General features: G+C 42.2%; 1 protein-coding gene across 2 annotated transcripts in view; it reads left to right on the top strand.

Annotated features, from left to right (window-relative positions):
- The first annotated feature begins 10 nt into the window (after positions 1-10).
- The window catches only part of TMEM192 (transmembrane protein 192), a 24419-nt gene continuing 3066 nt past the window's right edge, over positions 11-21363 (top strand). The window contains exons 1-5 of one of the 2 annotated variants that reach the window (XM_019534578.1): positions 11-71; positions 8626-8772; positions 9631-9724; positions 12596-12730; positions 19297-19399. In XM_019534578.1, coding sequence (XP_019390123.1) covers positions 24-71; positions 8626-8772; positions 9631-9724; positions 12596-12730; positions 19297-19399 — 527 coding nt within the window. In that variant the 5' untranslated portion in view covers positions 11-23. Of the gene's footprint in view, positions 72-8625; positions 8773-9459; positions 9725-12595; positions 12731-19296; positions 19400-21363 lie in introns of both variants that reach the window. The other variant, XM_019534577.1, reaches the window with a different exon arrangement.

The following is a 21363-nucleotide window of genomic DNA, read 5'->3' as shown; positions in this document are numbered from 1 at the left end:
CGGGGGCGCCTCGGGCGGCGCTGATGGAGGCCGCGGCGGGAGCGGGGAGGCAGCGGCAGGAGCTGGATAACGTAAGCGTGGGGGGAGCCGCTGCGATGCCCCGGTCGCGCCCTGCTTGCTGCCCCCGCGCCGCGCTGGGCCGCCGGGCCGAGCAGGCGCCGCCTCCATTGCGCATTACGGGGGCTGCGGGAGCCGCTGCCTTGGGCCCCTCAGAAGGGGAGGGAGCCGGGGGGCTGAGCGCATGGCAGGGGCATTTCCCCCACCCCGGGCTCTTCCTGTTAGGCCAGGTCGGGCCTGGAAAGACAGAGGGTTCTTCCTCCCGGTTGTTTGTAACTGTCGGGGAACGGAGAGCGGCTGTGATGCCTCCCGCCCATGCCCAGCTAGGCCCCCGGCTGTGGGGGTCGGTGGGGAGGTGGCAGTTTGCAGTGGGGGGCGCCTGAAAATGCAGGGCACTGGGCTGAGGAAAGCCCTCCCAGCATCCTGTCCCTAGGGCCGCTTGGGTCCTGTCAGGCTTGTGGAAAACTGGCTTTGCCGTTGCAGGTGCTGGCAGGTTCTGGGCATGGAAATGCTAGCGTCGGGCTGCAGGATGGCAACACAGCTAGGAGCTGGGCATGTGTGTGCTGGGCTATCTGGGAGAGGTCCCGAGGGAGGTTTGCACGCTCTCCCTAGTATGGCTGCCAAGGTTGTTTGCAAACATGGTTGGAAGCTGCCAGCCTGACGCTCCCTTCACTCCCGCACCTTGATCTGGAAAGAGGATCTGAGCAGAGGAGTATAAACTTTCTGCTTCACATACAGCTAGTCCTACTAGTGACAAAGCAAGCTGTGACTTGCTGTGATTTGAGCAAGCTGTTTTTTGGCCTGGCCTTCGCTCTACGTGCGTTGCCCTAATTAGAACATCTTGACGTTGGCTTCTGTTTTAAATTGGAGCCAGTGCCTCATGTCAGGCACTTCAGTATTAGCTGTGTTTTTCTTCCAGCTATCATGGGCATCATTGTATGAAGAAATTCTTTGGGAGGCATTAAGTCTTGTAAATTGTTGGCTTCTTCCATGTGAAGATGAGGGAAGCATTTCGCAACACTTAATTTCAACTCAAGAAAACTCTAGTATGGTAAAACCTGTTTTGATAAAGTACAAGAATAAACTGGATAATCATTGTATTTCACAAGCCATTCCCATGACACGAAGGGCACCTATTGACTACTGCTGAAAGGATCAAAAACCCCACCAGACAGCCTCTGGGGTTACATAGGGGATACAGACTTTTTTTTTAGGTTGCTTTTGAATGCTTGCTCTGCAAGATTTGTATTGCATCTCGTAGCTGGAAGTGGCAAGTGAAAAGACAAATATTTAGCATTTTGACTTTTGAGTGGCTTTTTGGAGAGCACTTACCCTCCTCTCTCCTAAAGGAAAGGCAATCTGCAGAGTGCTTGTAGCTGTTGGGAGCTACAGCAAGAAGGTTACCTATAAAAGAGGCAACACTCTGATGCTGTAGTAGTAATGGTTGAGTCAGCTGAGAATGAAACCTGTCACTAGTGTGGCAGCTCAGCTGATGTCTTTTCATTCTCTTCAAAATCTAAACTGAGACAGACAAGGAGTTGGGATCCATGCAAGACTCAAAAGGTGGGGGTGTTTGGCGAGGAGGAACTGATATTCTCTACTACCTGTGAGTTGGTATAAAGCTAGGCCTATTTTTGCAGCTTCACTACCGCTGTAGTAGGGCATTTCACGTCTACATGAACTTTTTTGTGTTGCTGGATAGAAATAACTTGGCTTGGGTCATAGGCTGGCTGGCCAGCGGTAAGATCCACGTGCCTCTGCTTCCCCTTGCCACTGTACAAGCAAAAAATGCACCACCGAGAACTACTAAAGCCCCTAGGTTCATGACTTGGATCCAGTGGCCTCATGGGCTGGATCTGGTCTGCAGGCTGTAGGTCACAGGCCTCCTAGATCAGTGGTTCCCAGCCTTTTTAGACTGCAGACCAACATACTGCAGATCAGAAGGAACTGGCATAGTGTGGACCAGCAGCTGCCAGTCTGTAGTATGCCACTTCTGGCCCAGCAGACCCTTCATGGCCCAGTACTGGGCTGCAGCCCCGGGGCTGGGAACCTCTGCCCTAGGTGCTGTATTAAAGTCTCCAGAGATGTCCAGCAGTCTGAGAACAAAGATCTCTTCTACTTCACGAGCATCTTGGTGCTGTATTCTATTCTGAATTCTCACTGTGTAGCATCTGCAATGATTGCTGACATTGCATGTTATTGGAGTTCTGTGATTTACTAAAATTATTCTGCCCTGGAATAGGAATTTGAAGAGGTCATCAGGATAAATAACTAGCTTCTCAAGAACTGGGGTGACCTGCTGTGTTTATCAAGAATGATAGTCCACACAGACTATTTCTATTAATGATGGACATGTTCCTCACTGGCTTCAACCAGCCAGGAGAGCAAGGTTCTTGCTGTTATCTTCCTGACTTAAGGAGGGAGTGGCTTGAAGCAGTGTTTCTCAGCCCATGGTATGTGTATCCTAGGGGTGCACAAGATGCAGCAGGGAAGTATGCAGGTGCTGAGTTTTTGAGTTTGACTCATCTCCCCGCTTGGTGGGTTGGAGGTGTCTTTGCCTGTTCAGGCCAGAAGTTCCAGCTGCTGCTGCATCAGGTGCACCGCACTCCCCAGCATCAGTGTACCAGGGGACAGGGAGGGCAGTCCTGCGCAAGCTGCTTTTCCCTAGGCCATGGTCCGTGAGGAAAAGGTGGGACTTGGCTCGCGGTGGCAAAACTGGATGTGCCATGGTGGGACTTCCGGTTTCGCTTTTGCCATGTCAGTCGGCAGGTGGTACGGAAGGTACCAAAGGTTGAGAACCACTGCCTTGGAGGAAGGTGTTGATGGTAATGGTCAGTGGGTGGCTTTACTAACTCCCTGGCACTATCACCTTGAATTTAAATAGCTTTGTTGGAGGGCGAGTTGAAAACCTATGGATAGGCCTTCAGTCCGTCTCCAGAGGACTATTTGGTATAGTTTTAAACTGATATCTAAGGCTTTGTGCACATTATATTTCAGCTCTAGCCAGTTAGGAACAGATTTTAACTGCCTATAAAAATTGTATTTTTAAACTGCTACAACGCTATAAACTCCCACTTTTTAAAAAGCTGATCAGTAAGCTCTATGTGCCTTATAAGAAATCTTATTGTAATTTTTTGTAAATTTCCTGCACAGCATCAGAAGAAAGATATTGTGAAGTGCAATTAATAGCTTGGCAAAAAACAAACCTTTTTAAATACCTTTATGCAACTGTCACATCCTTCTTGGGAGTCAGGGACTCTTGCTGGGGGAACATAATTTTAAGAATATGAATAAAAATATAATTACTTGGTTCTGTCAGAACACAGTTTATCATTAAACTTTTTTAAAAGCACATAAGCAGGTCAGGTATAAGAGTTGGGTATCTAATCTACTTACGTGCTTTTGAAAAATCCCACAAGATGCCTGTTGACATGTTCAGGGTCTAAATTGCTTGGTAATTGGGCCAGATGTCCTTCAGGTTTTCTAGAATAGGAAATACTGTTCTTTCCTACCAGTTTGCTGTTCATAGAGAGGGAAACTACATTTTCTTCAGAGTTGAACAGTTGAGAATTGAAATGAACCGACTTTCATCCAGTTGAATATACATGAAGAAACTTCATGTACCTGCTACCTCAGTGGAAACCACTTGAGATACTCTTCTGTACAATGAAACTTGGAAGTCCTTGCCTTGGAGTAAATGCCAATATTTATGTTCTATTGTAAAGATAAAAGATATTCTTAGTGCAACAGATTACGCTGATATTAAGATAGATGGATGGATGTATCTCTCTTAAGGTGACTTCAAAATTAGGGAAGTTCTCCAATTTTGAATGTATTAGTTAAAAGGTTCCATTAAAAAAAAAAATGTACTAAGATATGTTCCAGCAGGGTGGGTGGGTTGGTGGGTGCGTGTGTGTGATGGAGAACTGGTTAAAAGAGAAACACACTTGCTCTAAAACTCTTGGTTCAGAGATGTTTCTAGTTGGTCTAATAAAAGGTATTACCTCTGAACCAAGAGTCTTTAGAGCTTTGTGTTTCTCCTTTTTTCCCTTCAGACCAACACGGCTACAAAATAGATCCTGGGAATCGGTTAAAAGTTTAGACTTTAGAATGGGGTTTTGGTGTGTCTCTCTCTGTGTCTCTCCAAACTAAATTTTTTGGCAAGTTATCTGAAAAAGGTTTTACAAAATGTATAGTCAACAAACAAAACCTAAATGAAGGTCCTGATCCTGCAACTCCTTAAGCATGCTTTGCCTTTTAATTGGTGAAGTGGTATGAGCAGGATGACATTTGTGTGGAAAAGTCTGGTAAGTTAAAAGGTGCAGTAAACTCTACAGTTTGTGACTTGGAAAGTGGAGAGGGAATTGCTTTTAAATTTTAAAGAAATGGTTAAACTTCATACTAACTTTGCTATCCTGTTTACACTTTCTTTCACACTCTGGCCAAAACCTTCAAAAATAGGATGTTGCATTTAGCCTTATAATAGTGAGACTTGGCAGAATAGGTGTTGCTGATTTTAACCAAGGTTTGTAGTACTGTATGAGTATAGCTTTGTCAAAGCACTTGGCTTTCTTGAGTTAGAAGTTCCACGTATCAGATGATTGCTTATTGCGAACAGTACATTCTGTTTGTCTATCATTTTTGACTGATGCAGTAATCATCATTCTTCCAGCATAGGTGAACACTAGATGGTTGTCCAACTTAGCAGGAAAATATATCCATATAAGTCTAAATGGAAAACTGAAACTTTCCAGGAAATTAAAGGTTTTTATACAAAATGTTCTTGAATCTTGTTCTGTAGGTTTCAATGACTGAAGATTAAAAATAAGTTGTATATAATTTCCCTCACCCAGGTAGCAATAGAGGCAGAAATTGAAAGGGTTTTTTCATTTGTTTGTGTTCGGGGGGTTTTTTTCACTGCAGCATGTCTACAACCCCTATTATATACCAGGGCCTTTAGTCACTGTTTGGTGTTTTTGTTACAATGGTGTATGATCTGTCTTGAAAAGAACGCCCCTGAAATGTGGATGTGAAAGAAGGGCACATCTGATTAGAGCTTGCTGCAGTCAGGAAACTCAAGGGTTGAAAAATTCTTTCCTTTCAGATTTCTTTCCTTCCTTTTACCGGAACTTCTCTTAATGGCAAACTAACAAAGACATTTGAGTCTAAGCAGATAAGTTTGTAAGACTTCTGTATCTAGGAATCCTTAGACATCCATAGAACATCCCTCGTACTCTTAGAAGCTGGGGTACGGTTTTCATCTCTTCTGAGCCTCTGAAGAGTATTTCTGGTTGTCTGATTAGGTGATCACTCAGCTCCTAACCAAAAAAAAAAGTTGTGGGGGAGGGGTATTGGAGGATTTGGGTTTTTTAAGGCTGGTGAGCTAAGTGAGCAACAGTCAGTCTCTCTTCATAAATCTGTTTCTTGCAGAAAACTCAAAGTCCAAAGGCAAAGAACAGTTTGTATAAGAGGAATGGCTGGCTTTGAGCAATTCTCTTCTTGGAAAGTAATCGTAAGAACTATGGTATATTCTAAGCAAGACTATAAATATCAGTTGTCCCAACTTGCTTCTTTCCCAAAGATCACTAAGGCTTGTAGGATGCAAACAATTCCCATGGACTTAAATGAGTTGCATATGTTCTGCAAATGCAAGCGTTAGGTGTGATTTTATTTATTTATTTATTTCCAAATGGTCATAGCTTCTGCTGTCCACTATTGTGAGGCTTTTCAGGGTGTATTAATGATAGAGTTGATTTCACCATCAACATGACCTCTCATGCTTGCTTCAATGTCAAAGGAGGGCTGTTGCTGATGGTGAAATGGCTTTGGTGTCAGTCTACAAAATAGCTAATGCTGTCACTGAAACGTGCAAGAGCTGCATGAAACACGTCTTATCAGTGTCTTCCTGTTTTCTATAAAGATGACCTAAAAACTAATGGTTTGACAGGTCTACATCGTCACTGCTCAATAATACTTCCCTAGCTGCCTAACAGCAAATCCTAGACTGTCTAGTTCGATGGAACTACACTGAGAAGAACCTACTGCCCTGTGCCTAGGAAATGCTGAAGGGCTGCTGGCGTGTTGCAGGCCAGTGGTAGAAAGACTAGGTGAATGGTTTTGGATAATTGGAGACTAAAATACACATTGCTGGAATGTTACTCTGGGTAGTGAAGCAGTTGAAACCTATTCTGTTGAAGGTAGCATTTGGCATGCTGGAAAACCAACTAGACCACTCTTGTTTTGGGGTGCAAGATGTTTACAGTCTGATAGGGCATCACATTCTGTTAGCATGCTCTATGTCAGGGCTACAGCAGGCTGAATACCAAGTCTTCAGCTGTCAATCCATATTCTCTACTACTACATCCATATGGTAGCAGGTAGCTTTGATTTCAGATCAGAGAATAATTTTACTGCCTTCCTTATTTCCAGTTTTTGACATGTATTTTCTTGGTAAGTTTCAGTGTAACAAAAGAGCTTTTAAGACTAATACATTTGTTTTGGTTCTTATACTTGACAGCCTTCCAGAGAGCCCTAGATTTAAGTAAATGCATCTTGCTTCCCTGTTTGCATTTGCATCTCATGAGTTTGCCTCCTGAGCCAACCTGTGGGTCTTATGTAGCCTGCACGTGACACAAGTCTGGAGCTGCTGCCCACTTAACCAAGTTCTTTTTGTGAGGTGTACTGCAAAAAAATATAACACTAGTGGGCATGTATGTGCTTTTTTTTGTTGTTCATAGTGTATGGGCAAGGGCCTCAAAGTTGAAAGGGATTTTTCCTTTATAATTTTTGGAAATGTTAAAGCTAGTCTTGAAGATTTTTCATAATTAGAAAGGGTTATCCTCCTGGACTTTTTGGTCAGCCTTACTCAAAGACCTGATGCTTTGACAGTATACCCCACCAAATAGCTAGTTATTACATCAAATGAAAGTATTTAGGAAAATCATAATGGAAGTTGCCATGTTCTGAAAATGTAAGTATTCTAAAACAGTGGTGCCCAAACATTTAGCACCAGGCCCAATGGCCAGGGCCAGGCTGGCCCACAGGCTGGATCTGCCTTTCAAGGCAGACCTGTCCAGGGCCCAGTCCTGCCATTTAGCAACCACCTGCCCATGGGTGATGCAGCTACATGGGGCTTGGAAATCCGGTGGTAGTGGGGGTGGTGGTGACATTCATTGCCACCAATCTGCCACTGCTAAATTTCTGGACCCTTGGGGAGCCTTGTGGGCCAAGTGTCATGGGTATGTGGACTGAGTGTGGCCTGCAAGCCAGGGGTTGAGCACCCCTGTCCTAGAACATCCAGTCTGCTGAGACTTTCCTTTTGGCCTGCACAGCTCCTAGCGGAGCTAAATGAGGGCTGGGGCCTGCCACAGAAAGCAGGGCTGCAGGGTCTTTGTTGGACTTGGCTGTCAGTGTTCAGTGGTGAGCAACAGCTACATGAGGGGATTTTTTGTATTTTGTGGGGGGTTTATTTTACCTTATTTTTATTGCCTTTGTTCTTTTTCAAACTGGATTGCTGCAGCAGAGGCAGAAGATATTAAGCTGAGAGGCAGAAGAAATCAAATTTGCAAATCTGTTTATGAACTTCATCTCTGCACCTAAGGAAGCTGGAAGCTACAGTAATGAAAACAGTATAAGAGCAGATTTGTGGTACTGACTTGGTTCATCAGAGCTTTAGCAGCCTAAAAAAAACACTAAAAAGTGCAACAGCAGGCAGCTGGTTTAGAGCCAATTTTTGTCAGGTTTTCTAAAAATATTAAGACCCCTGAAATACATTCAGCTGTGTTAACTTTGCTGCTCCCAACCAAACTTTTTTGTGGGGGCGGTGTGATCTGGTACAGGCTTTTCAAGAGCCCAAGTTTTATTGTTTGTAGCCAGTAAGCAAAAACTGTTGACATTTGTGCCCAAGAAACTAAAGGCTGCCAGTGATGCAATTGTGACCTTTACTGTCTCGTGAGGTGAGAGCTGCTGATTGTTTACCAGCATCATCAGAAGAAAATATACAGAAGGGAAAAGCTAGTAAGAAAGAGGAACAAACAGCTAAGTTCAAAGTGTATATGGTCCTTGCACTCTATCTCCTCCCTCCCTCCCTCGATTATCAGTCCAAAGTTAAACATTTCTAAAGAGAACTTTTTTTTCTTAATGAGTTCCATTCAGGCATTGAATGATTCACTTTTTTTGAATATGTTAAAGAAGGTATCATCCCTGGATATTATAAGGCATCAAGTCTCAAAAGCACTTGATTATTTAAAAAACCTTCTGAGGACTAAAGGCTCCCTCCAGAATGGGCAGTTGAGTTGTGGTATGGTCATCTAATGTCAGTTTCTTACAACCCAATATTTAGTTTGACAAAATATCTCTTAGTTTTAGTATGTGACTTGAGGAATGGCATATGATACTATCTCAGTTAGTGTTCTTATAAAACAGCATGAAGTGTTGTACAAGAGGTTGCCAATAAACATCTTTAAAAGGTGTGTGTGGGAGGGGCATGCAAGGAGGAAGGGTGGAATATATCAGATATACATGCTTCCCTGCAAAGCTGTTCTGAAGCTTCCTTTTCTTAAATTTCAGGGGTCCTTGGAGATAACTCAGAGCACAGAAGATGATCATCTACTTGACACGCCGCTCCTTCCGTCTCATGCATTGCATTCCCGGCTGAGACCAAGATTCTATGCTATTCCTACAGTTTTCATTGCCAATTTTTTGTTGCTTGTACATGTAAGCTTTGGTGGAGGGGAGAAGCCTGTGTACAGTCGTTCCACTTCTACCAGGAGAATCACCATTCTCCCAGTAGAAACCACAAACATTCACAGTGCTTATCCTAAACCAAAAGTGGTGGTTCTAGGAGAAAAATAACCTGACTCCAGCCAGTTAGAAGTATTTGCAGGAGAGTTTCTTCTGCAGAACAAATGCTTTTACACTTTCCCATGACTTAACTGCCCTTGGGGACCAAGAGGAGTAGAGCTTAGGGAGAGGCTTGCATGCCTTCTGGAGAGCAGGGTCATCCTGGTCTAGAGATGGCCTAGCATAACAACTGTACCTGCCCCTCCTGTGAACCAGGGAGAGAGAGAAGCAGCAGCTGCCAACTTCTCTTTGCACACTGGCATCCACCAAGTGCGTTGCAGGCAGGGGACTTTGCTGTGCTGCTCAGTCCACTTGACTCCCAGGCACCAAGGGGAGCAATGGCACAAGCCTCTTGCCTGCTTTGCATTCCAGAGCCCACAGACTAAGAAGCGAGTTCTTTGTCATGTTACTTGGGTCCCCCTGGGAGCAGGGAAGAGGGGGCGGTTGCAGTTTAACTAAGCTTTGCTAGTTTAACTAATGCCTAGTAAATGGATTGGTATGACTACTTTTTCTCCTAAAATTGTAGGTGCTAACCCTAATTTTTTCCCCCTTTTTCCCCAGGTTGCATTTGTTGTCTTAGTATTTTTAGCAGTCATGTTTTGTTCTTATCCTGACCCAAATGAAGATAAGTGCCCTAAAAACTACACCTATCCATTTAAGGTACAGACTGTAATAGTAATTACAAAAGTAATTCTATGGATTCTGCTTGTTCTGTTTGAACGGTATGTCCAGTATCATCACAGTAAAGCCAGAAGCCGAGGCTACCTCTCAATCTACCGATCAACTAGACATCTTAAAAGGCTTCCGCTAGTGGTACACTCAACAGGTGAGCTGACCTTGTTTATATCTTTGGCTGTTTCTCTTAATTTACACTGCTAAATATTGTGAGCTTGGTAAATATTACTTGGGAGTAAATTGGTAAATATTGTGAGCTGAAGCATTTACATGTACACTCACAGTCTCTTCAAAGCCTTTCTAAAGTAAGATAGAAAGGCTTTGAATAGTACAACAGCTGGTTCGGTGTGGCACATGGCAGATTAGGGAGGGAGTAGGGAGCATGGTGGCACATTGGTAGGGAAGCAGAGCAGCAGACTGGGCAGAATAAGGGGATCAGGGTGGCACTTGGGATGGGGTATGACTAATGTGGCATTCCTTGCAGAAACGGTTGGCTCCCATTCTTCTAGAAAGTTTACAGCCTTCTGATCTGGACTCTGCAATCAAATTTCAGGAATTTTAGGAATTTTAAACTTCTTAACAAGAATAAGTTACATTTGAGGATGGAGAAATGGAATTGAGATGTGTGGCATCTTTAAAATGAGGGGTGGATATAGGAATAGTTAGACGGTTAGTTCATACAGGTTTCCTCAGCTGCATATGTGAAAAGATCCTTTCCAAGAGATGCTATCCAAGGCTGTGTCCACATGAGTGCAGGTGTTTGTTTCCCTGGGGACAAGCAGCAGCAACACAGTTTATGCCACTTCTACTTGTCCCTGGGGAACGCCCATGCCGTCTGGTATGCAGCAGGTTACCCTAGGTAGGGTAGGGAAGGCTGGTGCCAGCCACTGTGCTGGCCCCAGCAGCCTTACCTGGGGGTCTTGGGGAGCTGCAGCACTCCTGGAGCTGGGAGCCTGGCCGGCAGCCAGAGCATGGCTTCAGCCAGCCAGGCTCCGGTTTTGGATGGCACACACTGCTACCACATAAACTGCCCCACTAGTTTTTCTTTTTTTGGCATGGTTTTTTTGTTTTGTTTTGTTTGGTTTTTTGATCCTGCGTTCTCTGGGTTAAAAAACCAACCCTATGCTGCAAGGTAACAGTTCAGGGAACACCCACATGTGTGGTGTGTGGCATCACAGACAGGTCCATGGCACCACATACCACACATCCGCACTTGTCTGGATGCAGCCCGAAAGTACAGAATGGAACAATGGAGAGTAAAAGGCCCTTGGCATCAGCATTCCCTTTGTCACTGTCCAAGCATACTTGACTTCTAATGAAAACAATGAGCTGCCTGTGGTAAAGTTCCAGTTGGCTAATATTAGGTAAAATCAGAATTTCCTCAGCCATCAACAGGGTGATCAGTTTAATTTTGCTTTTCTTTTTCTGGGGAGAAACCAATTTGTGGTATTATTCTACAGTTTTACTCTTTCCTGACTTCAGGGATGGCATGGAAGACCTCCTTCTTACTGAAAAGCTCTTGCCCACTTTCCAGGAAAAAAAAAATCTAATTTCTTGTCAAAAATCAATTTATGGTAACTTCAGAAAGGGGTTCTTGCTGTAGGAACTATTGACTGAGTTGAGAACATGCTGTACTTCGGATAAGTGAACAATAAACTTCACCCACCAATCCTGATAGCCAGTAGAATTACAGTTTATCAAACTAATGTTCTTTTTTAGTTTCAGTTGTTTTACATGTCCAAAAGCCTAGATTTCTGTCAAGTGGGAGAAACATGATATGGCCACTAGGTAGAGCTCTGACGATGAGGATTGATGCCTAAAGTGCAATCCAGAATCAAGCTGCAACAAGCCTGGCTTTTTTTGTAATACTTTCAGACCAAGAGGTGATTTTTTTTCTCCTGTAAGTTTGTGGCATCTAGTACTCATAATGGCTAAAGTATATAACCATACAAGCTAAACATTGTTTGGTATGGAAAATGTTTTATTTCACTGTAGTGAAAGAACAATGAAGTGAAAACTGTCATTTTGGCTTCATCTAGTTTAGCTATCCGTCATAGTATAACCAAGATACTTCTAAAGCCAGGAAGTTCAAAGCTGTCTTCTACTGTGTCTTCTACATGGATGCTTGCATTAAATTGCCTAGAATGTCATAGGAACACTGTAGCTGGAAAGCAGCACCTGGTGTGTACCCTGAAGAACTTCTTGTCTGTTTTAGATGGGACTAAATCTGTACATGCAAAGAGGGATGGGTTGGTTTGAGAATAGCTAGAGGTTACGATAGAGAGTTAATGAGGGTGCATGCTATACATAGTAATGGTTCATATCTTTTCCTTACCACTCATATGGAAGAATGCAGTACCAAGAGAACTGAATAAAATCAAGCTTGTGATCTGTTGGACTTTATTTGGAAGGTCATTTCAGGCATAACTCAGAATAGCAGAATATCTTCCTTTTTCACATACTATTTATAATAATATGCGCTTTCAGTCATTGAGACAAATGTTTAAAACTCCTCCCTGCATACAGAGATGATTTTGTACTTCTGTGTTTTTTAGCAGTTAAAATTCACTTACATAAAGTTAAACTGAAGTGATGGCTTTATGTTAGTATCACTGTAAGCACAGAGCTCTGACTGGATATGCAGAAGAAGTTTATCATACCAAAAATTCAGAGTATTAGAAAATATGCTTAAACAAGAGCACATAGCTGTCTGTCTTGTTTGTGATTTGAGACTTCAAGAGATTCAGAACCCAAGCTCAGGATCTTGTTGGACTAGATGAACGTTATGATCTGAAGGACCCATGTAGCCTAACAAATTCACGAGTAACAGCAGTCACAGACTAATCTATTTATTACTTAACTTTTATAGCAGTAAAGGCAATTTATTTGCCCCATTAGTTTTTCATAACATGGCTAAACAATCTAGCCCAGCAAAAATAGATTTGGGGAAGGAGTTTTGAGTGATTTGCTACTGATTGGCTAGATTGTAACAATTGGGAAATGTTGTTCATATTTGTTTCAGGAAATACGGCCCTGCTTCTGATACTATCGGCTCAGCATTCTTTTCCTGACAATAACAGACTATATCTCTATATTATCCTGGGAATCCTAACTCTGGAGCTGATTTGTTCTCTGACATGCCTAGTTGTTTACACAGGTGAGCACTTTAATCATTGTCCTTGGATGCGATCTCCTCGCTAACTACTAAACTCCTTTCCTCTGCTCTCTTAGCATAATACTCTACCTCTTGGCACCATATGATTGCATTGCAGCTATGTATGTAGAAGTGGGTCCTTCATACCACCTGTGCTCTTGCTGAAGATAATTCAAATGTTCTGGTTAAAACAAACAGGAAGGTCTTTGTTAGATTTGGTTTGATCTTTACGTGTTGTCAAATAGAAAGCTAGAATTGGCGGTAACAAAACTGAAGTCACTTCTTCATGAATCTACAGTGCAATTGCTATAATTTAAAAGTAGTAAATGCCAAACATACCATGGTAAAAGTGGCTTGGAAGCCCACTAGCAAATAAAGATCAGTCTTCTCACCAGAGTGCCAGCCATGACACTTACAGAGAAATATGGATCTTGCTCTGTGGGTGGGTGGTTATGTGAGCTCTCTAGCTAGGCTTGTGGAACTTCTAAATATCTGAGCTTATGACTGACGCTTCACACCTTTTAAACCTACAGTTCCCTTTTCTAATTCCTTTTTCTTCCAACCTCTTCTTCCCCTTTTTCCCCAGAATCTAACCTGGTATTTCTGAAGCATATAACTCCTCTAAAAATGCCACTTTTCAACCTCCTGAAAGTTTTCTTCCAAGCAGCCTATTTAATTATATGAAGCTGCTTTAAACATTTTGGAGTAGTGTGGCATCCCTGTATCCTATGTTAACTTCAGGATTACATCTGTGCAAGGTTGACATATCACTGAAATATTATACAAATATGAAACAGAACTATCCTGGGGTGACTACCTTTTAATGATGACAACAGCCAAAAAAGCAAGAAACATAATCAAATACCTAATTTCCTTTTCAACTTTCTCTCATTCCCTGTAAATGAAGCACATAGATTCATAGATGCAGGGTCAGAAGAGGCCTAAATAGATTTTCAAGTTGACCCCCTGCCCCAGGCGGGAGAGAATACTGGGCTTATATGATCCCAGCTAGGTAATTGTCAACCTCCTCTTAAAGACCTCCAAGGTAGGGGGTCCAGCACCACTTCCCTTGGAAGTTGGTTTCAGATCCTAGCTGCTTTGACTTTGAAATAATCCCTTCTAATGTCCAGCTTGAACCTTCTCTCAGACAACTTACGGCTGTTATTCCTTGTTACTCAGGGAGGTGCTCTGGTGAACAGGGTCTCTCCCATTCCCCCGGTCTCCCCTCGTAAGTTTATAGATGACCCCCAGGTCCCCTCTCAGCCTTCTCTTGTGAAGGCTGAACAGGTTCAGGTCCCGTAGCCTTTCCTCATAGGGTCTGCCCTAAAGTTTTACAAGTCCCCTTTTCTTTTTCTTTCATCTTTTTGAATTGTAGCCATAAAAAAAACAGAATGCAACATTCGGATCTAGAGAAGTTGTTAATGTCAAACCCCAAAATTTCATGACCATTTAAAACTTTTCATTTTAAAGAACACAGACTTCCTCTCTTTTTCATTTAAAAAAAAAAAAAAAAAAAAAAAATCCAGCACTTTAAATGTATTTGCTTTCTAGTGGACTGATGTGCACATTGAGTGTGGAATGAGTTACTGGACCTCAGCAGGAACCAAGTTGTCCCATATACTACAATGAAAGCTGACTTTAAAGAGTCAAGTGGATTCTGCTAGGTTAGCAAAACCATCTTTTAAGTACTCTGTGGAAAAAAGTGATGGGTATTACTTTAGACTAAAAGGTAGGATATGACAGGTTGAAAAGTGTTGGTTCAAAAAGAGGAGCAGAGGAAAACAGCAATACTTTGCTGTTGGCTCTTGGGGACATTACTGAAAGTCAGAATAACTTACAGAAAAGCGGGGACCAACCTTTTTGGCAGGCATCCCCCAAATTAGCTCCATACCTTCCCCAAGAGCCATTCCAGTCCCCTTCCCCTGCCTGATCTGCTGGTCTGCTTCCAGCTTCCCTCCCCGTGCTCTATGCTCAATCTACTTCTTTGCTTTTTCTTCCTGCTCCCTTCCCAGTTTGGTGTATGCTTCACACAGATTGCCTGTACCACCTGTGGCTGCCTGTACCACCTGTGACAGTTGCATCAGGACTATTGCTCCTCGCACACACTGCACCCTACCATGTGCCCACGCACAATACAAAACTAAGATTTTATTTTTTAGTTATTATGCAATCACCTCTATCTATATACACTACACTCTATATGCACAAATACAAATCATGACAAAATATTTTTTGTAATAAAACTAAAATATAGTAGGTGTTAAAAGGTCAAGGGGAGGGACTTCCAGTGCAAAGGTTAGGGGCCAGAACTTCTGGTCCCAAGATGGTGACCAGGGGATAAGGCAGCTGTCAAGGGGTAGGGCTATCAATGTGGCCCTCCAGAGCTCACTAAACCTCGGTAAGCAGCCCTCCAGTGAAAATAATTGCCTGCCCCTGGTTTAAATGATACCAGATACTCTCATAGTAAAAAATGTGAGAAGCTTAGGATATTTAGGAATATATAACTCATGCATATGCAGGTAACTAGTAATGCCCTAGTTACGTTCCCCCATTTTGAAAAGTTAAAACACAAGGTGCAGAAGTGGCATTTGGATTTCTACCACAAGCAGAAAAACCTTAACTTTTTTAAAGAAAATAGTTCAGCAAAGAAAGATTTGGAATCCTGTTGTCTCTACTTCTGATTTGAACTTTCTGACAAAAATGCTTTCTGTATTAGAAAAGCTCTTATCATTTTCAACCTCCACCCTGTTCCTTAAATGAAGGTACCAGACAATTCTAAAAGGTTCTGCTTTCAAAAATTTGTGTTTCTAAACAAAGTGCTTTTCATCCTTAAGTATCTTGATGCCTCAGAGCAGAAAAAGGGAATGCCTTTCTCAGACTTTCTGTTCTGTTCTTTTATACTATTCTAATTAATAATCAACTGGTAGAAAAAGTTAGTCTCTATAGTAGCATCTGAAGATGTACTTCATTCTCTAAACCTTCCTGGGCCTAAATAAATGTTTGTTGTAATTGAGCTTCATGCCTATTTAAAGATGAGGAATCTCTTTGTCTTTCTGTAATCCCCTCTGATTGATGTAGATTTAAGGTATACTGTAAACTGGATAGGCAGAGGATATTGGTATGAGAGGAGCGAGAGACTCAGCGCTACATAGTACCTTGGCGTACATGAGAAATGCTGCCTAAGGTCAGACTGAAGCTGTTCTGAAACAAAATGTCTGTTGGGTCACAGAAGAGATTCTTATGCCACTTTCAGTCCAGTGTTTGTTGTCCTCAGTTTTTCTGCCCTCAGTTTTATCTTTGTCTGATCGAACGGAAAATTACCCAACTGCAAACATGAAGGCTTTTTAGCTGGATGGTAGGCTTGTTATCTTGCAACTTACAACTTAAAGGACCGTGCTTTTTGTCAGTGTTTGTAGGGTTCTTCCTGCAAAACAAACACTTGATAGGGATCCGTTTACTAGTAAGATAATGTCACTTAAAGGAGCTAGCTGAAAACGGAAGTGGTGATAAATGTAGTTAGTAATTTTGGAAGCTAGGGTTTATGCAAATTCTTGTTGTGGGTTAGTATTGTAGACACTCTGTCTACACAGGTGCCTTGTGTCTGTCTAGGTGTGCTAGCAAATGTGATCTAATGTCAACCTGACCTGAAGAACTCTGAAACATCTCAAGTTTGATAACTTATCCAATTTATGAAATAAAGGAATGACCTCTGGTATCTCTTTTCCCCTCTAGAAGTATTGTGGCTTAATCTTTCCTAGTTTTGAGAGACTGTTAAACAAAAATCACCTGGGTTTTTTATGTATTGCACCATTAACTCAGGAAAATAACCTCAAAGAGCTGGGCCATGTTGACTAGATGACTCCTTGTCAGTAAAAAGAAAGCCTTCCCCTAGTGAAGAAATAGATGAGTATATTTTTGTATTGCCAGATCAGTGGCAGTCTAATTTGTGATCAGTTACAAGACTTAATTTTTTAAAAATCATCAATAACATACACACTCCTTAGGTCAATCATTGATAATTGCTTTGTAGTCGCAGCTAAAACATGTTTTGCTCTTACTGAAGGAGTGCCTAAGGGTTAACCTATCCAACCTGGCATACTCTTATACTGTTGGTCATGTGTTGTTAGTTGCAGTTCCTCTTACATTTACTGTAGGTAAATGCCTTAATACAAAACTGAAAATGTTGAACTGGGAAGAAGTCGACCTATATGTATAGTCTGAAAAATCACTTAAAGACAGAAAATGTCTGTTGGTATACAATAGTACTTATCCATACTGTATTACATGAGTCACTCATCTAGTTGATAGTGTCTTCTGAAATTTTGATGCAGTTTTGAGAAACATTTAAAAAATGATCAGAAGTGGTTGTACATATACAAACTAGCTTTACTTAACTAAAGGCAGCGTGATGTTTTAAATTTTGCATATGGATCTGTGGTATATGGAAACAACCTGTGAATAATCTTGTCTGTTAGGCTTTATAGCAGTTCACTGTAGTTTGTAAATTTTTGGTTAGGGCAAATCTTGTTGGTGTGGTGGAGGAGTGGGGCATGTTTTTGCAGCATGAATGGTGTAAAGGGCTACTATGGGGCAGTTTTCCAGTTGAGAGCCATGTTGGTAGGGGGTTTCTTAATTGAATTATAAACTTCTAAACCTAGACATTTAATAACTTTTGTTCACAGTCTCCCCTATGTACTTGTCACCCTGTTAAATAGCTTGCTGTATCCCAGACCTCTGTTACTTTTCGAGAGCGTGTGTGTGTGTCATTCATAGTATGGAAAGAGTATACTGTTGATGACTGAGTGGTGGTAACTTTCTAGTATCCAGCCAGATCTGGAAGTTTGACTATAATACTCTTTTAATAGGAAGTGCAGTAAACCAGTTCAAACTTGCCTACATGAAACAAAGCTTGTTTCCATGTGCCACTTACCTGGAGTAAATGTCTTGTTTTATAAACCACTTCAGTTTGATATTACGCTAAAGAAGGTTAACTGCAGTTATTTCTGTGTAGACGTGTATTAGAGATGAAGGAAACAAATAACACGCTATTATGCTGAAATAACTATGTATTGGGTTATACCAATTTTGACAGCTTTGGTAGGGAGGGAAAAATCCCTTGATAACCTTAAATAGCTAAACTAGCATACAGAAATGTGTTAAACAACTAACCTTTTAATTCGGTAGAGGTCACTGAACAGGTTATGGCTTGGTCTCGGTATGGAACTCAAACTGATGATATGCAGACAGGTGACTTAATATCTGACCTAGAAGTGTACTGGGGTAGGGATATGTCAAAAAGTAACTGGTTAACTAAACTAACTTTTCTGTGTTCATGACTGCCCCCAGGAAGTATCCTATGAATTGTGAGTCTGTTAGATGCTCTTCACTATTTCTGTAAACTTGTTTTTGTTTTTATAATGCTGAATAAGAATAATGTACCTGTCTAATGCAGTTTAAGTTCCTGTGTCATCTTAAGTGTCTTTTTTGTGTAGACTGATGCCCTCATAGAATTGATAAATTTAGTTACAAGTTAAGCTCAAAGCCTTAACAGAATGACCTTCAAATCAGTTCTGTTGTATGTATTGTGTGAAAGACAATTTTATTTTTTTCCCCCTTCATTTGTCTTGAGTGACTTGCTTTCCTAAGATCATCGTGTGAGTGCTCTTACTGGCATTAGATGGTGCTGTACTTCAGATGTTGAGCCTATTATTTCAACAGGGCAGTTCATGCAGTAATGTACTTAGGCCAGATTGAAATATTCATACAGTGTAACATTCAGTGTCTCTTTCTAGTGCTCTGTTCTTACTGAGCATGGTTCTCAATGCTTTCATTTGCCAAGAAGACACGATGAAGGTTCCAGGTTGAAAGTCCTTCCTCCCCTTCCATGCCTATTAACTTACAATAGTCTTCATTCATGACACCCTGGAATGTCAGTCTTTGATACCTAATGTCTGAGGTGGAAGCAGATCACTAAGGGCCAATCCAGTCTGATTACTTTACAACTTTTCCATGACACTTCTGACTGATCATAGGAATAACTGAGGCAGGCAACCTGTCTCTGCCTAGCAGGTGGTCTAGTAAAACAATCTTCACTTAAGAAAGAGTTTGGTGGGACAAGAGCCCTGACTATGAGCTGGCACCTAAACCCTTATTTTAACCTGATTTTTGCCCCTCCTAATATTCGGACTCAATATTAGTCTAAATTAGTTCAAAATAAGGCTGAGAACCTTATTCAGTTTAGCTAAAGGAAAGAAGTGTTTAAAGAACTTTTGTTAGTGTCCAAAGCCTTTGTGATACAGTCTCTGTACTTGGGCTGCTTGCAGCTCCCACAGCTACTGACTGTCACAGACTCTAAGGCCTTCTCTTTTACTAGTTTGAGCAGTGACAGGAAAAGGCAATTCCCAACTTGTAACTTGAATCCTTTGTTTGGTGTCTTTCTTTTTTGCCCAGCTGCCACTTCAAGGCATTTTGGAGTCTGCTTATGCCAGGTAGAAGACTCCTGGATATAAGGTCATTCTACAGTTGTTTAAGTCCTCTCTAACTACTTTTTTAAACTTCTTCCATTGCAGTAAAAATAAGTAATTTCAACCAGGCAAAATCCAGGCCTGATATAATTGAAGAAGAAAAAATGTACGCTTACCCCTGCCATATTATCTCAGAAACTGGATTCAGGTAATCTCTTCTGTTTTAAACTCTTGTTCATAAATTTTCTAGGTAATAAAAAATAGTGCTGGTAAATAGATCTTAAAGCTGCCAGCAAAAGTAGATAAGCGGTAACATTTCTTGAGGGATTTCTGTAACATGAGCATGTTAGAAATGGAACGTGGTACAGTGTTGACATGTTGTTATAGATGCTTACAAACTGGTTTATGGACCAGTTAAAAGTTCGCTCTTTCCATGGTGTGCACAGGGATTAATACGTTGGTTAATTATAAAATATTAGGATAGCCACAGTTCAGATCAGCAAGCTAAGAAAGGTGACTTGCCTTTCAGTAACTGATTATATGAGATGTTCTGTGAACGTACAGGCAGTCCTCAGACTTGCAACACAATTGGCTCCTGAGAACCATGTCTTAAGTCAAAACGTTGCAACTCAGAACCTACTTCCCCCGCCAGGAACAAAGTTTATAAATGGGGGGGTGGTTCCTGAACCAAGGCCCAGTACCCTATTTTCACCAAAAATAACCCAGAATTTTGTACTCAATCAATTATAGATGAGTAATATAACCACATTGATGTATTTATATTGTAAATAACAATCACATTGATTTGGAAGGATTTCTTTGAGGAGACTTTGCTGGATGTTTTGAAGGGTTCTTGGCTGGAGTCTTCTCAGGAGTCTTGGCTGCAGGTTTTTCTGGAGTCTAGTTTGCTTTCTTAAAGCAAGTGTCCAAGGAAGTTTGGACAGATGTTCTCCAGGGAGATGGGTGACACAACGCACTTGTTCACTGGCGCGGCTTGGCATCAGATCAAGTGTTGTAAAGTCAAAACTGATGTCAGAAAGTTGAAACAGGGTGTCAATTTATAAACATTGTAAGTTGAGGACTGCCTGTAGCTCTGACTTGGGTATGTATGTGTCCTTTTTCACAAAAGTTCTGGTAAAAACTAGGGATGGTCCCTACTCTTAAGGTTACCGTATTTCCAGGTCCAAAAAGGACACCTTTTGGGGTGGGGGTCTGGTGGGAATATGACATGCTGGTGCCCTGTCCCTACCCATTCTGTTGCCCCTCACTGACGAGCCACAACACCCCCTTCCATCCCAGCCCTGCCAGTGCCACTTGCTCCCAAACTGCAGTACCCTGCCCCCCATACCTTGCTGGTGCCCCTCTCTCCCAACCCACAGTCCCCTGGCACTGCCAGTGCCCTGCACACCCAACCCACAGTCACCCATCCCATCCTGTCCCCCATGCCTCTCATGCCCAGTCCACAGCCCCCTGCACCCCTCCCAGCCCTGCCAGTGCCCCTCACTTCTGACCTGCAGATCCTGCATTGGGCACGCACTGGCTCATGCACAGTCCCTGTCCCTGGTTGCCAGAGCCTGCATGGGGAGCACGTGACCCCTGGCAGCCAGTCGCATGGCCTGCTGTTCCAAGCCCCAAGCATCCAGCCCAGGAGAGCAGAAAACCTAGGCATTTGCTCTTATTTTAAAAACTCACCCGGATGCAGCACGGGGGGTGGGGTCCAAAAAAGAGGGCATGTCCAGGAAAACTTGGACCTATGGTAACCCTACACTCTATTCTCACAGGTCAGGTAGAGTAATCTCTGCTGTGCTGAACTCCATTCTGCATACACACAAGTAGCATTTGAATGTATGGATATTCAAAAGATATACACTAATCTTTTTTGCCTTGTCTCCATTAGCATTTAATACTTGATGGCTAGCATGCATTAAAATGTTCTTCCCCTCTTGTCCTCCATGGAAAAATATAAATTTGTTATAATTTTCCTTGTATATAATCTAATTATTGGTGGGTCATTTTATATTTTCAGGGGGTACCACTGAAGCAGGGGAAAAAAAACTGGTGGAGAGTAGGCAGACTATCTCTCCCAGTCACTTGCTCTCCCAGTACCTGGCCAAGTCAAGGCTGGAGCCACAGCAGCTCCCTGCCCCATACTGTGTGATCTCAACTGTGCTC

Source organism: Crocodylus porosus, unplaced genomic scaffold (assembly GCF_001723895.1).
Source record: "Crocodylus porosus isolate Cpor-Errol unplaced genomic scaffold, CroPor_comp1, whole genome shotgun sequence".
NCBI classification, from domain to species: Eukaryota; Metazoa; Chordata; order Crocodylia; family Crocodylidae; genus Crocodylus; species Crocodylus porosus.
The sequence above is the reverse complement of the archived record's forward strand: the minus strand, read 5'-3'. Positions and strand labels throughout refer to the sequence as shown.